At 40.0% G+C, this 17,950-nt stretch overlaps 1 protein-coding gene across 15 annotated transcripts in view; it reads left to right on the forward strand.

Annotated features, from left to right (window-relative positions):
- adgrl2a (adhesion G protein-coupled receptor L2a) overlaps positions 1-17,950 on the forward strand; it is a 90,890-nt gene that overhangs the window by 41,570 nt on the left and 31,370 nt on the right. For 10 of the 15 annotated variants that reach the window (XM_080882610.1, XM_080882612.1, XM_080882611.1 and 7 more), the window contains exons 4-6: positions 7,132-7,241; positions 8,768-8,827; positions 14,660-15,460. In XM_080882610.1, the coding sequence (XP_080738736.1) occupies positions 7,132-7,241; positions 8,768-8,827; positions 14,660-15,460 (971 nt within the window). The remainder of the gene's footprint in view (positions 1-7,131; positions 7,242-8,767; positions 8,828-14,659; positions 15,461-17,950) is intronic. The other 5 variants (XM_080882604.1, XM_080882606.1, XM_080882603.1 and 2 more) reach the window with 1 other exon arrangement.

Here is a 17,950-nt window from a genome sequence, read left to right on the forward strand (position 1 = left end):
ACAATTAACACAGAAACACTGAACTACTCTCTAGGAGGAATTTTAAGCAGTCAGGAAAGCTCCGAAGTATTAAACAGTTATGACCTGCACACACATTAAAAACAGCCACACTAGCGGTCTGTGAAGTTATCATCAAGGTGGTGGATCGTAACTATGGCTAATATTAAAATGATAACATTAGTGTTGGGAGTGGGTAGCAAATTATATCAGTATGACGGGATGACACAATTATTTGTGTGTAAAAAGTACAATCATCCTTCTGAAGGTTGGAGCTGAAAAAAGTCTATTAAAACTAGACAGAAACAGAAGCAGCCTACCTTACCGACTGCATTCGATCAATAACAGAAGTCACCAGAAGCCCAACGCTACCTCAGAAAATCTAAAAATGTTGAAGTTTTTTTGTGATTTTGCTCTGCAAACAAAATCTTAAAGTATTGGTCACACAGTCATACTTCCAGTTATATTAACTGGATTTTTTTTTTTTTTTGCACGATGTCAGAGAACTTAAAAACAGTTTTGTCACAGAAATATTCTTTTATATTGTTTGTAATTTTTATATATATAAAATATGATCCCCTGTTATATTAAAAATATATTATTTTCCTGGGTATCAGTTTGAAATTCAACGACAAAAGAAGCAGCAGCTTTTCCTTTTTAGTAAAGCTTTGAGTTCCCATCTCTTCTTTACAAAACTGATCAAGCTTGAGAATGAACACAGTTAAATTCCTTTCATTTACTAGAAGTCAGAGCTGCACTGAGATCTCATATTTGGCCAAAGGAGAACATTCATATTGTTGTTTCTGAAGCTTTCCTGAATTGTTGTCTTTGTACTTGGGTGTTCTAGCTTCGCGTCGTGTCATCTTGTAAAGGTCACATTTTGACCAGCAGAATGTCACCGTAGTATTTCTATTGACTTGAGTGGCATGGCGATATACCTTTTCTGGTTTAAAAATCAATAGATGGATGGATGTGAGTCAGACAGCCTTCCCCCTGACTCTTTAAGAGCCTGGAATCTCCCGGGTGAGCTCCATAAATATGGCACAAGCATATGACAGTAATTATAAGTTTCTGGGATGTCTCACCCGGATATTGGGCTGGATTGTGAGTTGAAAGCGATGCTAATGGTTAATTTCTAACAACCTATTTCCTGCAGCATTATTGGGCCACCCCCTTATAAACTGGTCTATATATACTGATACTGGAGCTGGTTATACTTATAAAGACTATACTGTACACGTGTGTGTGTGTGTGTGTGTGTGTGTGTGTGTGTGTGTGTGTGTGTGTGTGTGTGTGTGTGTGTTCGCACCAGATTTTTTTCCCTTTGCTGCTATTCTCTGGCCTTGGAAATGATTTAATTTTTCAATGGCCTGTCTGCTATCAACAGGCTTGCCTCTTGAGAGAGATGTCTGCCTTGATAATTGTGCCATGAACCTCATCAGCATTTCAGATGAAATGGAGCTAGACGGGTCACTTTGAGTTTAAGAGATGCTAATTTGATTGAAATTCAAACTGGGAGCACCAGGAAGTAGATTGTGCCTTTTTCTGTAATGTGCTCCCCTCACTCATGTCGCTTTTCTCCTCCAGTTACACAGCGATTGTTTTGCTACTGCTGCTGGTGCTACTGTATTTTTTTATTTTTTTTATTATGAATTACAAATAGCTGCTTTGGCTTTCAGTGAGTTGAAGGATAGAAAATCGAGAAGTGGGTGCAAAATGATCTGAGATTAAGCAATTAAGGGACATCTTACCGGTAGTCTAAAATAAACCAGTCACGTGACCGGCACTTGATGTGACACATGCAAAAATGGTAATAAAAGATTTACTTTCTACACTGCTTTAAAAGTTTTTAATTTAGTTTCGTTTTCCTTTAAATCAGTTTGCAATTGTTCTGATTCAAAATTGAATATAATTAAAATATTTCAACACTTCAGGGCTTTTTCTCCGGTCATCTATTTTTCTCTCTTTTAAAGCAAATTTCTTCACTCACACACAGTCTAAATACACATTTTTTGTAGTTTCTTTTATTATTATTAAATATTTAAAGGTTTATCTTCGGTATTACCTCGTGGTTTCACCCCCATGTCATACTGTGTATGGTTGTGTGTGTGTGACAAATAAAATTTGAATTTGAATTTGAATTTTGTGGTTGTGATTAATCTGATGATGAAATGTGTGACGACCAAATCCCCAAATTTCTAATTATGCAGTATATTTCCACATATTTGTCATAAAAGTAAAACTGGAATATAAACGTATAAACTGAAAGCTTGACATGATACAAAGCATAGTTTATTAAAATAACACAGTTATAAAAAACAGGCATGTTAGGATTTCAGAAGGCTGTAGACCTCCCACTATGTTTGTTTTTGTATGTTATCATGATTTATTATTAAATGAACATATTATCCTCAAGGCCCATCATTCCTCTGACATGCTTTATGATGTCATAGCAAAAGGTTAAATATGGTGGATACATGGTATCAGCGAGTACTAGCAGTTCACCTTGTTGGTATCTTATTGCGTTCTTTCCCACTGCCCTGAGACGGAGCTCATATTTAAAAGAGATTTACATGAAATCCAAGCAGCACACTCTAATTGTACTGATGTCTGCCTCTCCCAAAAGGTCAGAGATGTGATGGGATTACATTTGGAATACTTCAGTGTGATTAAAAGGCCGGTGGGAGAAATGGAGGCAATCAAAGCAGAATCATGCTCTCTCCTGCAGTCGCTTTAGTTTTACGTCAAGAAAATTGGTGATCTGATTTTACATTCTGAGACTAATTTAAATACATATTTTCGAGACATTTTCAAATTCAAATTATTTGTAAGAAAATACCACAAATAAGTAGAGAAAGATATAACCTTTTGATTTGAGCTTCTGACCTCTACTTCTTTTATCTCTTCAGACTTGGCTTTGCTTTGAAATGTATTCATTCATTCATTCTGGAACAAATTTAGATATATGTGTGTATATATTCTAGATATTTTCCCATTCAAAGTATCTGTGAGCAACACCCTGAAGAGGAAGAGAAAGAGCTAGTTTTTATTGGAGTCTGTGACCTCTAAGACTTTTTATCTCTTCAGTCTTTTATACACTTTGAAATGTATTATTTACTAATTACTTACTTACTAATTTAATTATGTACTTACTTATTCTCAGCCAACCTATGTTTGATGTAAAAGTTTCCTAAAATATGACTGCATCACATACACTCGTCTGTATAGGCACAGCAGGAACAAACAACCCCCAAAAATGAGTAATAATAATAATTATAATTTTGCCTCCGAAATAGTATATTTACTATTAACTTCTTTAAGTCTTTTTAAAAGCTAAAACATAAATTGGTAGTCTCTTCACTTTTGCTTCAGTGAAATCCTGCTGAGCAATCAAGATAGTCATAGAAAGTTTCAAAATCTCAAAGAAAGCGGAGGAATGCTTCCTTTGACTTAATAATCATTATGTACATGATTAATTACTATATAGCCTAAGAGTAGTAAAAGATCATACTGTACATGCATTTAATTAGTGTGCACTTTGAGACCTGCGCCCTACCAAATCCAAAATGCTGAACTTTTTTATGGGAGGAATTTCTATTACGTGCTCTCTCTCAAAATGAGGGTTAGAACTACGCACAGCACAAGTCATTAGGGTTTTTTTTTTTTTTCTCAATTGGTCTCAGGGGATGCCTGAGGTTTCACTGAGGAGACAGGCATCACAGTCACACAATCCCACAGACGAGGGAGCCCCCTGCTCCGCTGCTCTAAAATTAGGGCAATATATCAGAAAGAGCCATCAACACTTATGTCAACATTGTTTCATGAGAAATATGAGAATTTTTTGTGTTTATGTCCTGTCGTTTCACGCATTTGCCTGAGTGATGATGGCAGGCCGGTGTCTCATTAGTGTCACAAATTTTATTTTTGAATTAATTCTTTTTCATACCCGTAACATAAAGTATGCATTCATTTCCCAGTCTCGTTGGTATCTGATAGATAAAGCACGGTGATTTATATTGCTCCTGCATGAGATGCTTATGCATGAGCAAAGGAAAAACAATCATCAAAGTGACCATATAATATATGGAAACTGCTACAGACTCGAGAAATATTAGCCACAAAAACAAGCAGTGTATTATGGTCCCAGCATGAGGTGCATGTTTTAATTTCAAAACAGTCATTCATTTCCATAAATACAACTATAATATGCTGATATTTTCATCTGTTATCACTCACGGAGGTCATTAATAAAGTGAAATGCCCCTTGAAATCTGCACTAAACACAGATGCACACAGATGTGGAAACAAATGTGTGTTTATGCTGATTTGCTCTGTAATAAAATGTGCTGTATTAAAATTGCCAAAAGGAAAAAGAAGGAAAAAAAACCCCATTTGTGCTTCTCAGTCAAAATAAGGTGTTCTCTATCAAAAACATTTATGAACATTTATGAACTCTTTCAGTCAGCATGATTTGTAGAAATGCAGAGGAACATGAATGAGTGATGTCTAATTATGTTCCCTTCTGTTGTTCCGACTTTGTTCTGGACACAGTTGTGTGTTGTAAATCTCAGTCCCAGCGCCCTGCATGCATTCCTGATACTCAGCTAAAACTCTGTAGGTTTGTTTTTAAGCAAAAACTAAAGCGGCACCAGTGTCCAGCCCCTACGTCAATTCATCACTGTGCCCCTCAACAGTAACCAACTCTGTTCCACTGAGATACCTAATAATATATTAATAACATTTGGACACAGAGCAGCGATTACGTCTCCAGCCCAAAACAAAAGCAAAACCCAAAGCACAATACAGTGCAACCAGTAATACATTTTCCAATGATCTGCTGTAAATGGGCGCACTGGTCTGTGATAAGAAGAAACAAATATTATCTCTGGTCTCTGCTAAATCAGCAGAACAGGGTTATCGATCCGGCTCCTCACATTGCCAATAGAATTTCAAGTCCCCTTGGAAGCAAAGACGGCTAGCTCAGGGTATTGATGTCATTATCATGATTTCAGTGTAGCGAGATGGTGGTCTCCTACAACTCCCTGAACCTCAGAAGATCCTCTCCAGATGTTAAAGGCAGTGACTGAAATGTACTTCTGACACTACTGTAAGGGCTGTTGAAATTATAAACAAGATATCTAATATTATTATTCTTATTTTTAAGAAATGACACATTTCATATTGTCTGGTCTTGTGGGATCTGCAATTTCAGATGCTGCAGTTATTATTAATGAGACCTTTGATGGCATTTTGGGTGCCTCATAAAGCTACTCAGCATGTAGGCCCATTCAGAGGAAGCTCAATCAATAAGTCAGGACATTTGAGTGAAACACACAGAGACTGTTTATCCTGTGCAAAACTCACCCCACCAAAGACCAGTGTGGGGGGTAAAGATCACATGAGGTTCCTGTGCAGTAGTCCAGTACTGTATTTACAGTGAGCCACAGTCAGCTGCAACATTAAAACTAGTGCCACATAATGTGCGGTTCCCTCTTCTGCTAACAAAACAAAATGGAATCACAGGGCTACCCTGCGGGATCCGGGTCTTAGGATCCCGGGGGTTCTAGAATGGAACGTCCTTGGATTGGGCTTGTTGTGGTGCACTGGATTGGGGTCTGGAGGATATGAAGGCAGTGCTGCTCCCATGGGTCATGTTCCCAGAGCCATTACTGAGCATTCAAGGTGACTTTATTTATACCCATAGGTAAATATGCTTTACAGCAAAATGATAGCATTTGGCATCCGTTCACAAAACACCCACAGCTATTTAAACCTGACAGACACATATTAGGTAATTAGACAAGATGAATCCAATCAAAAAACAGTTGTTATTAAGTAAGCATGTTCCCCGTTACCGGGGACTTCTGTGGTCCAATGATCCCCGAGGGTCGTTGTCATGTTCCTCGAGCTGCGACGGAGCAATTTTACGGTGTGATTTAGCACATTTTTTCTAAGGGAGTTCTGTTGCTATGGTGACATCCTAACAACGTCTTATGTCTGGTACGTGTCAAAGTCAGTCCGTGCATTGCATTGCTGGTGTGTGTCATGGATATTGACTTTGACACATACCAGCGATGCAATGCAAGGACTGTAAAGTTGATCATTGTATTGTTAATTTTATTTACCCACCGTTTAGTTTTTACATTTTTTTGGCTGCATCTGACAGTGTTAGAATAATTTGTTGCTTTTTTTTTTCCTCCCACAAAGTTTCAACTGCATGCAAGCAGCTTGACATTTAACAAACCACAACACATGCAGAAGTTAGTTTGAATTTAAGCATGATGACAACTCCCTCCAAACTGCACTCTATTAACAACAACAGAGGAGTTCAGATGACTTCAAGTTGGCAGACAGCACGGCTAACAAGCTGTCGCTAGCTAGAGGTGTTTATAAAAAGGTGTGCATGTGCAGACGGGGCCTCGCATGTGTTATCATAGGACATCTGCCTTAAAGCTGCAAAGAGAGATGTCTTCAACCAGGACATGTGATGCGGGGCATGATATCTCACACTGTATGTGTTGTACTGAGTCCGAAGGGGAACTCTGTATTTAGTTCAGTGCTGACCAGCTTTTTACCAGACAGGTGATGCTGTGTTATGTTAAGGGACTAAAAATATAAGAGAGGCTTCTGGATTTTTCCTTGACATATACACATTCAGACAGATTATCCACTATCTAAAAGAAATACAACACAAAAGACCTCTTTTATATGAACCTGATGGCAAAGATCCAACAGGCATGTACAGAGTGAAAAGCACTGGAACTGGTCATATCTTTAGTGCTCGCAGATTCAATAGCATGGCTACAGCTTGCTGAGCGTTACTCTTTTTATTTCTTTGTTGATAGAATTTGAATATTTCCCAGCCTGAACATGAGTTAAGAGCCGTTGAAAAGAACCGGCACACAGCGCTTTAATATTTATGCTTTTATGTCCTTCGGTTTGTCTCGATACACGCTTAATCACCCAGGGAAGGAAATCCCAGACAGCTGATTCTGTCCCTGTCAAACTGAGAACACTACATCCAGATGAACACAGTCAACTTTCTGGGATTTCCTTCAGTTGCCGAGTTTGCTTGAGACTGGATGAATTTGAACAAAGCAGTGAATGTTTCTTTCCTGTGTTTTCTCTCGTCAGATGCAACAATCGGACCCAGTGCATTGTAATCACGGGTTCAGATGTCTTCCCCGACCCCTGCCCAGGGACCTACAAATACCTGGAGGTCCAGTATGAGTGTGTTCCCTACAGTAAGTATGGCCCTTCTGTCATGAATTGTAAACTCTCCCTTTTCTCTCTCCCGACACCCCTTCCCCATCGTTTCCCCCCTTCCTCCTTGCCCTCTGTCTCTCCTCCTGTTGTACCATATTCTGTCCCATTTCTTCCAGACAGTCTCCTTTCTTTGTCTGCAACACCTTCCAACACCCTATTTCTCCTTCTCTTCTTCCATCTGTGTCACTGTGAACTTTTCATGAAATATGACCTGTAAAACCCTTTGGTCCTCTTCCACACGGCCCTTATTATTGATGTGCTCACTGTGTTTCCAGCAGATCGACAAGCCTGGTTATGAGGTAGCAGACTAGAGGGAGGGCAGAGGAAGTCATGCTGACTCTCCTTAATAGCAAGACAGTGTTTCATTACTCAAGTCTTGTACGGAGAAGTCTATCAGGCATAAGCACAGCTCACCTTGATGGCTTAATATACATTCGCACAACAGGTGTTGAAATATGTTAGCAGATGTTTCATTATGTAACAGAACAAAATAGCTCCACTCATAAGTCAACAAGCTAATATTTCATGTAAAGAGATAGCGTTAACATTTTGTCTGTTCCTCTGGTGTTAAAATATTCATTGCCATTCAGCTTCCAAACAATCTTTAGATTGCCCTTTGTATTAAAATTCTCCTTTGTCCTTTAAGCTGCCATGTTCATTTGCAATTCGTGAAGGAAATTCCCCCGTGTAACCTTTACAAACTGATTAATGACAAAGATTTAGATGAATTGCCAGAATCACTAATCAGGTGGAACTGAAATAATTAGAGTCGGGGTGATGGGACAATAGTATTTGGCAGCTCTTGTAGATCCAAATGAGTATTTTGCACTCTGATGTCTTTGGATGTGTTGCAGTCTTGATTCAGCTCAAAACAGAAATGAAATAGAAATCAAAATAAAAGACCTGTATTCTGTTTCTCCTTAACACATCTGTTCAACGCTGCTCATTACCAGTAAACCTGCTTAAGCTGTTCCCCTTAGTGTTGAATTGGAATGCATTAGTGAACATCATTAGATGGTGAAACTCATTACAACTTAAAGGTTAACCTCTCTGAGGCTTTGAGGACCTGTAATTAAACATGGAATAAGCAGTAATGGGCATTCGAGTCCAACTTACTGAGGAAAGACGAATTCTGGAGGTCCTACCTCAGACTGCACTCAACTGCTACCTTCTTTCTTTTTTGGGGGGGTTAGAGAGGCTAGGGGGAGCTCACCTTATAGTCAAGCAACGTATTGATTCTACGTCTTGCTGTGATGCCGCAAACTTTAATAGTAGGATTAACCTCAAGGTGCACTCGTGTCCACCCGCTGTTATGATTGTCTTTTGCCTTCACATCTCGCAGAGGAAACAGTCTAGGCTGCTAGTGTGGTGGTGAAAAATAAACTTCTGACCAAGGACTCTCAGCCCTAGAAAAGTCTGTCTAACCAATGAAAATAAAAACAAGTCCTCACTCTACACAGTTTCAAACATGCATGTCTGTAGCCCCATCTTTTTGCTTCTCAAGGTCCATGCCCAACCAGAATAGGACCAAGAACACAGAATGTATCCTATCGCAACTGCCCTGGTAAGTGTATAGTGTTCTCCCAGTCTGATTCAGTCCACACAAGCCCAGTCCAGCCTTTCCTATTCAACCCCTACTGTAAACAGTGATAGACTTTGATTTATAGGAAAGTTGCCTGTTTTGTTGTTCTCCTGTAACCAATCCTCTGTCTCCTCAGCCCTCAGCAAAAAAATAATATTAATCCATGCATCTCATTTTGTAGAGTCAGACTAATGCAGATTGAATAGATCATATGCCAAATAGAGAGGTTCATGATTAACAACATTTCAGCAGTCCAGAAGCTTAGGAACCCCCGGATTTGCAGACTTGAGTAGATGTTTTTCAAAAGAACACTTGAAATCCCCATTAAGCTGATCAGCAAGGGGACCAAAGACAGTGTCCTCGTTTAGCCCGGTAACTACCACCCCTCAAAATCTCACTGTCCCCAAGAAACACAAGTAGCAGTTACACAACAGAAGACTTAAAATGTTGTTTTTTTTCTCACCAGCTGAATGTATTTAATCCATTCGGTCTATTTTCCAAGTCTTTGCATAATTACACTTCTGTGCAAGCAGCGTGTGCAATGACTTACCTACATTCCAACCATTTTCCTCCTTTGGCTTTATAATTTGGTTCTTGTCATGAACTGCCCTCATTAGTAGCATTAGCTTCATATTCCAGCCAAGGATGTAAATTTTGTCTTCACCTGGCACTGAGTCACCCTTTGAATTGGCTCCAGTAATTGCTTGAATCAGGCAACATAAAAGCCTCGATGTTTCTTTATTAAGATTGTTCTATGCAAGCGATTTCGAATCGGTGGGAAAAAAAGAGGATGATTCCTTCTCTATTCTTACTTGTAAAACTGCAGAGTCGTGCCAGTTGGCATAAGCAGGCCTCATTGCTAATATTTTCATTTTCATCACCTGTTAGTACAGGTAAACCCCTCAGCTCCGAGTGACAGTGTTGGCCAGAACAGGAAAAATAGGATAAAAAATACAGCATGAGCATCGAGTCCTCTTTGATGGCTTTGTTTAGCCCCCTCACACCTCCCACCCCTTCCTTTTTCTTGAGTATATTTAATTTAATGCTTCAATTCAACACCAGGATACCTAACTGAGTTGACAGCAGACATGTGTTCACAAAATAATAGAAAGCCAGATTATTAACTGGGGTTATTTAATTACAAGTACTTCTTAAAAAGCAAGAATTCCCTAGAAAAGAAAAGAATGTAGTTTCCTGGGTTAAATGTGGATTCGAATGTGTCTCATGCTTGTTGTAATGTTGCTGTATATAAACTGACTTAATTTCTTCCCTTCCCCTGTGCAATCTGCAGGAAACCTCCTGGGTATCTGACTCACTCTCTTCATCCACTGACCGATTTCTGATCACACTGATTGCTGTTTCTATTTTTACATTTCTACTTACATCATCAGGTCTTCGGTCATGTGTTCTCCCTTTCTTTCCAGATTTCATTCACCCGTGTCTCTCCGTCTGCTTCTCACCTCTTCTATTTTGTGTGGCTGAGGCAGCTTCTGAGAACTGTTGTTAGTTTGTTTGATTCCTATCCATATGAGATCTCTTAGTTAGGTGCAGCACACTTGAATTTCTTCTGCAGAATGGAGTGCATTCATTTGTGGATCCTTTTGAATCGCAAGCTTCATAGATTTTTTTTTCTTTTTTGCCACAGAAGCCAAGATCAGACTCAACAGTTTGTGACGGATTCAAATTTTAATGTGAACATGTATACAAAAGGAGTGTTGCAGGCCTCGGATAAAAATGTATGATCACGTTAACGCTTTTTGTGAAAAACAGACAGTCACAAGCACATAGGAATGTAGACTGAAGGGCACAAGATCAGAGGTGTGCAGAAATAATCGTTGAATCAGTGAAGTAAAGTACGAGTGCACTTCAAACACTCCGCACATAGATATTACTTTGTTGTTGACGCTTCATAAAAGTTCAAATTAAAAGAAATAAAACTCACTTAAATAAGAGTACCATTTGATAAATACCAGGTTCCTTAACTCCACCCAAAAAAGCCAAAGACACACCTAATTTAAATTTTTGCTGATTTCCACTTCAAGGTTTTCTCATTGTTCTCGCTGAAGTTTTGAGGTCTCATTCTAACTACTTGACACATCAGGACATAATAGTGAGCGCTGAATTTGAAGTTTGATCTTGGAGGATAAATTAAGGTCCAAAACACAATTTAAAAAAACAAAACGACACTGAAACCGTGTGCTCGAACACTATAAGCTGCTCGGTCTCTTGGTCACAGCTCATGATGTGAAGAAGCAGTTAAAATAAAATCTAATTTTCTTTACCTTGAATTTCAGATCAGCCAAATTTAAATCAGGTTTTTGCCTTTTAAGGGCAGAGTGACAGAATTGTTTTGATATCTCACTCACAGTTTTTCTCTCGTTCATGTACAAATACCACTGACTGGATTTCCCTTTCTGCAACGTTGTTACCTCTTAAACAGTGTACATTCAACACAAACAGATTACTGCTGTACTGTCTTGAATTGTCCAGTCTGATCTAGGCTTTAGATGTACCTTGCTTATATACTGCTCTCTCTCTCTATATATATTTTCCATTATTGTATTGTTGCAGTTCAGAATTAGAAGCCACTCACTTGCAATGCATATGGAATTCTTTTTTTTTTTTTAAAGTTTTAGTGAAATGTGAAATGTTTTATCGGCTATTGACATCTCAGTTTAATGGACTGAATAATGCTTATTAGCACAAGTGCATTCAGAGTGCCTTGTTTGAATGCGCTCATGATGGCTAATTTATAGCAGACTCATATGGACACAAAAACATCTATTCAGATTGCGCACGCTCTTATGGAACATAAAATTAAATACATTTTTCCACAGTGAGTGCACGAGAGGTATATTCATGCATTTTACTCCAACAATTTACAGTGATTACCTGCTCCCTTGGTCTGCAATGAACTTATTTGTGCATGGCTTCATCTTTTTAAAAGTGAAAATAATGATAAAAATGTTACATGGAGACTTTTGCATTGTATTTTTCCAACAAAATTGAAATTGGATCTTTATTATATTAAAACCTGCTTTAATTGAATAACACGATGTAATCAATTACACTGCTCAAAAACCCCCCACTTAAATCACACATAGAAAAGCTTTTTTGATATAAAATGTGTAATTCATAAACCCTTTGCAGGCAAGGTTCAAAATTATACCACCAATCAAAGTTTAAAATTGAAATTAGAGGCTGCTTCAACTGGTGTCATAGTGTGGCTCTGGGTGAGATAGCAGACGGTGACCTGGCAGATCTCCTTCTAGACCTGGATCATTTCATCAGTGACATCCGAGACAGTCTGGGTGCTCCCAGAGGTTCTCAGTTGGATTCAGGTCTGGGGAAATGAAGGCCAGTCAATGGCATCGATGCCTCTGTCCAGGAATTACCTATACACTAGAAGAACCCACAGCAACAGCATAAGGTCTGACAGTGGGTCTGAGGATTTCATCCTGGTACCTAACAGTGATCAGCTGTTTAGCATGTGGAGGTCTGTGCAGCTGTCCAAGGATATGCCTCCCCAGTCCATCACTGACCCACTGCTAAGCACTCATGCTCAGTGCTACTGCAGGCAGCATAACACTGACCAAGGCATCTCCAGATTCTTTCACGTCTGTCACTTGTACTCAGTGTGAAGCTGCTCTCATGGCGTGTCAGCGGAGAACACGCCAATTCTGATGTTCACTGGTGAATGCCAATCAAGCTGCACTGTGCTAAAGGCCACACCAAAGGACGTCAGCCCCTAGTCCCGTCTTCATGGCGTGTGACCGTTTGGTATTCGTATTAATAGCCTACTGGGGTCATTTTGTAGGGCTGGGATTGGGGAGGCCCTGTCCAGTTCTCATAACATACGCTCCTACAGGAACCTGAATGTGCTGCATGGAGCGTCTCGTGATAACAGTGTTGACAAGGACGCTAGCAAAAAGCAAAAGCAGAGAAACGTGGTGCAGGAAGGACATGGAGAGTAATGGTCTGTGGCCACCACCTGCTAAACTGTTGTCATGTTGTTGCCTCTCCGGTGTGCCTGTTGTAGCTTTCATTGCACCAAAGCAGGTGAAATGGATTGCTCCCTAAATTTTACCTTTTTTTGAGCAGTGTATTTGTGCAACTTTCCACTTAGAAAAAGGAAATAATCAATCTTGATTGAGTTTTGGTGGTGAGTGGATTTAAGGGAATGAAAAGTCAGACTCTAGAAAGTATCGTGTGATCTGTCCAACTGTAAGACAGGGTTTCAGCTTCTTTGAGAGACAAAAATGTGACTTTTACTTTATGCAAATTTTTACCATATTTCTAACTAAAGAGAGATTTTTCTGAAATGGTTAGAGTCGTGGATATAAAACTGAACGTATGTTAATAACAATTTTCTCACTTGCCAATGAAAAAAAAAATCCACCCACCACTTTGCTACAAAACTACTTTGACAATTAGTCATGACGCCAAATGTGACCACACAGTTTTTGGTGCTCTAATCTAACCCTTTTTCTGAGACAGGACTTTGACGTCTGTGTGTCATCTTTCTCACAACTTTCCTGTTTCTAATAGGTGTACCCGTCTTGTTCCATGTCTCATAACGTGTTTCTGCATATGTAATCGTGGCGATGACACTTAATTCATATTAATCTGTTTTTTTCCCTTGCACCCCTTTCATTCTCTCTTCCAACGCTTAAAATAGAAGTGGAGCAAAAAGGTAAATAACAGACACGACCCAAACCCTAGCTCCTTGTTTTGTGGCATCTAGTTGTCAGTTACCTATTTTCCGATGGTGGCCTCTAGAAACCCATTGCAGACGTTATCGTCAGAACCTCCGCACCCCCCAACTGTAACGTTAGCAGCCAGTGTAGTGCTACAAGGGAAGTAAAGCTGGCCATATAAAGACGGTACACAAGCAGCCAAAAGATGTAAATGGGGGAATATTGGCTGCAGTCCATAGGGGCGTCCTCTTCTCATTCTCCCTGGGTGCTTTGCTACTCAGCAGAATCTCATATTGCTTGGCTTCTAAACCCTTTTCCATAGCATGCCATGGTAACAGTGTTTCCTGGCCTTCTTTTCAAGCTTTTGCTATCAACTGTCCCTTTTCTCTTCAAGATCCCTACCCTTCTCACTGTTTTCCCCATTATTCTCACCAGACCACTTGCTGCTCTTTTCTCCGTTGATTCTTATGCCTCCTTTACCTCAGACAACAACCAAAAACACCTCAAGAGACCCTTTCAAAGAAAAGAAACCAAACATTTTTTATTACTTTTCAATTTGAATGATTGTGATATTTGCACCACTTCGTAATGACGAGCCTCTCAGGTATATACCATTAGAATAGGTGGTGTAACTGAGACATCAGAGTATACACATTTTGCAGACTCTGTTGACTCCTGCTCTGTCATAACCTCTCCCGTCTGTTGCCAAGTGACTTTAGTTGGCTGCATACTTTTATTTACAGGACCAATTGTTATGTTAAGTTTTGTTTCTGTTATGTTTTCCCCTCATTTGTGTTTTACTCAACAGTTAATGTCTATGAGGCCAGTCTTCTTTTCGTTTCCGACTACTACATATTTAAACATTATGCTTAATAACTTTTCTATTTCTTTGTATTTTTTCTTTCTATGCGCAAAACGTCCTCATATTGGCTATAGATGTTAGTTGTGTTTTGGCCACTCGTTGATATGTGTTTGTCCCCACTCTTATTGGACAACCTGTAAAACAAAATGAAGAAATTAGCTATTAAATCGGCTATTTAAGCGTGTATATATATATGTATATGCTTTTCACATTTTAACCTTTCTGCTTCTCATTCTACTCTTTCTCCATTGCTAGTTTTTCTTTGTCCTGGGACTCTGAAAGCTGTCGGTGAACCTTCCTTTATATTTGAAGCGGAGCAGCAAGCTGGAGCCTGGTGCAAAGACCCACTGCAAGCCGGCGACAAAATCTACTTCATGCCTTGGACTCCGTACCGAACAGACACTCTAATCGAGTACTCCTCCTTGGATGACTTTCAAAATGCCCGTCAAACCATCACCTACAAGCTGCCGCACCGGGTGGATGGGACTGGATTTGTGGTCTACGACGGGGCGGTGTTTTTCAACAAGGAGCGTACCCGAAACATCGTGAAGTTTGACCTGCGGACTCGAATCAAAAGCGGTGAGGCGATCATCAACAACGCCAACTACCACGACACGTCGCCCTACAAGTGGGGAGGAAAAACAGACATTGACCTGGCGGTGGATGAGAACGGGCTGTGGGTGATTTATGCCACAGAGCAGAACAATGGTATGATGGTGATCAGCCAGCTGAACCCCTACACGCTACGATTTGAAGCTACCTGGGAAACGACCTATGACAAGCGCTCAGCCTCCAATGCCTTCATGGTCTGTGGAGTACTCTATGTGGTCCGCTCCACCTACGAAGACAATGAAAGTGAAGTCAGCAAGAGCCTGATTGATTATATTTACAATACCAAACAGAACCGTGGGGAATACGTTGATATCCACTTTCCCAACCAGTACCAGTACATTGCAGCTGTGGATTATAATCCGCGAGATAACCAGCTCTATGTGTGGAATAACTTTTACATCCTGAGGTACAACTTGGAGTTTGGCCTGCCTGATCCGGCACATGGTAAGAAACCGTCGCCCCGATCATTTCTCCTGCAGACAATAGTGTTAAATTGCATTGCTGAGATTGTGATTTTAGTTCCTGTCAAGTGCACTTTTATATTCCTCTGCTATCCCCATCTATGTATCAAGTGTCACAGCTGACTGATTTTTAATTTAGAATCTAATATGTGCTAGATATGTTATGGGAAGCTTTGGAGTGTAGGAAAGCATTGAAGTGAGCGGGGCTCTGTGGTAAACAACACCTCGAAGCCAGTTACCATATCATAAGGGATCAGTATCATGGGGATTTGGGAGGTTTACCATCCGGGCGTTCCCTGAGTCCCTGGTGCTAAGGCTCCAGGGACCCCTGCTAGCATATTCCTTTCTCTTTTTTTTTTGAGAGTGAGTAAGACAGGAAGAGAGAGAGATACTCTCACCTCTGGAAACATACATGTCTGGACAGGTGCAAAGTCTGGCCTGGGGCAAGGTTAGATAATTCCCCCAGTGATGCTGAAACTTGAAATCTCTGTTGGCCATTAAAAAGTGAAAAAAAGCGAGAGAACCCCCCCACTTCATTTTACAGTCTCTAGCTGAAGTGTAAGGATTCAAGGTTCTCCTTAAGACAGAAAGAGATGCAGACAAAAAAGAGACGGATCAATCATCCAGGGTCACATCGGCAGCATGTGTTTTTAATTTAGCTGTCAAGAGCTGAGCGGAGACCAGCCAAGGCTTGCAATCGTCCTTACGCTGAGAATATAATAACGGTAATTATCTTAATCCCTCCACACCCAGAATCCTAAGTCCACGTAATGCTCAGCATAGTTAATGATGAGCCACAGAGGTCAAGCAACTTTTTCACAGATTATCCAAGAGCTCAATATTTATTAATGCGTTGGCTCGTCCACTTTGGTATTGATAGGGCACGGCCTAGGGCTGCTAGACTGGGTTCAGCAAGTGGAACAGCATCAGCCTAGGCAATGCAAACCAGGTCTGAGGTAAAATGCACAGGGTTCACTGGCCAAATAAAATTAAAAAATGATCTTTATAACTTGCGTGAAGTTCTTCCACTAAATACTTTATCAATATATCGAGTTTTACCTACAAATTTTGAACAATTGAGGCGTATTCTGCAGTCAGAATCCGTTACCTTATTTTAGTCATGCCTGAACATACATTCACGTACTCATTTGAAGAAATCAAAAATAAGCTGGTTTTGGGCCATTCCCTTAAATTTCCCGACAGTCACTGTAAAAGCGGTCGTGTTATTTTTTTCTCCTAACAAATGAGAATCAATTAGTGCATTATGTGTTTATAACCAGCAAACTGACTATGAAGCAGTCAGCATTGTCTTTCCAGATTAACTGATATGGCTTCCCGTATTAAGCTGTTTATACACACACTGCATGCTCAATCAACTTTTTCATTTGTTAAATGGACACTGATCACCGATAGCAAAATAAGAGGCTTTAAAAGGATCTGCCCTGATATAAGAATACACTCCAGTTGTCTGTGTGTCTTAAATCACACTGTGCTAGCTTGTTTATTCACACAGATACCTCTCAAGCATCAAAAAGAGCCCACTTCACTTCCTGTCTAGTACGTTAAGAAATATACAGTCTCTGACATCCTGCATTTCCTTCTCCTTAGGGTTTCCTTATTCTCTCATCTTTATTTTAATGTCTACAAGGACTCAGTTCTCTCCCCTTGACAAATGAGACATGAGCCTGGCCCTGTTGCTGACTAATGTATGTTGAGTTGCAGTCGATGAGAGCAAGGGAGAATGGTCCAGGATGATCATCAAGATGTCAATAAACTTGTCCTCCCACATGGCTGATGTTGACACATAAATGATGGCAATTTTTTCTGGCTGTCACAGGACGCCCTCTCTTTGATATCTTTATGCTCGTTTCAGTGGCTGCATCACTGGCCACTGAAACAAGCCATCAGAATGCTTTTGTGGTGTTAAAAGTTGAACCTATACGTTTTTAGCAGCAGCGACAAAGAAAAAAGAAGGAAACTAAAAGAACATTCTCATGCACTAAAGCCTAGACTACATGCACACGCACAAAGGTGTGTTTGTGTATGAGTGTAGCAGTAACTGGCCCAAACTTGCAAAATTCTGCTGCTGAATGATGAGTTTGGCCCATTATCAGTCAGACAAACATCCAGTAGTTACTTACCGTGTAACAAGAGGATTTAAGCAGCAAAGTAATAGTTTCTTACTTTTTCTATTTGTTGAATCACCATATGGTGCACAGTGTTTTAGCCCTAAGAATCCAACATGCAAAATAGTTCCACGCTTTCAGTATTTATAGGGCTGTGTTAAACTTTTGACTAATATCTGCAGGTCGTTCTACTTTTAAAGGGAATCTCAGAGAATGAATAGAAGCTGATGGAATTGGTAGGGGCAAGACCAAAACTTTACTTTTACTGCACTTTCTGCTCTATTGCCATTTCTCAATGCACAAACAACTCAGTCACTTGATTTGATCCGTCATGGAACGCTAAGCAT

Source organism: Rhamphochromis sp. 'chilingali' (genome assembly GCF_963969265.1).
Source record: "Rhamphochromis sp. 'chilingali' genome assembly, chromosome: 5".
In the NCBI taxonomy this organism is placed as follows: domain Eukaryota; kingdom Metazoa; phylum Chordata; class Actinopteri; order Cichliformes; family Cichlidae; genus Rhamphochromis; species Rhamphochromis sp. 'chilingali'.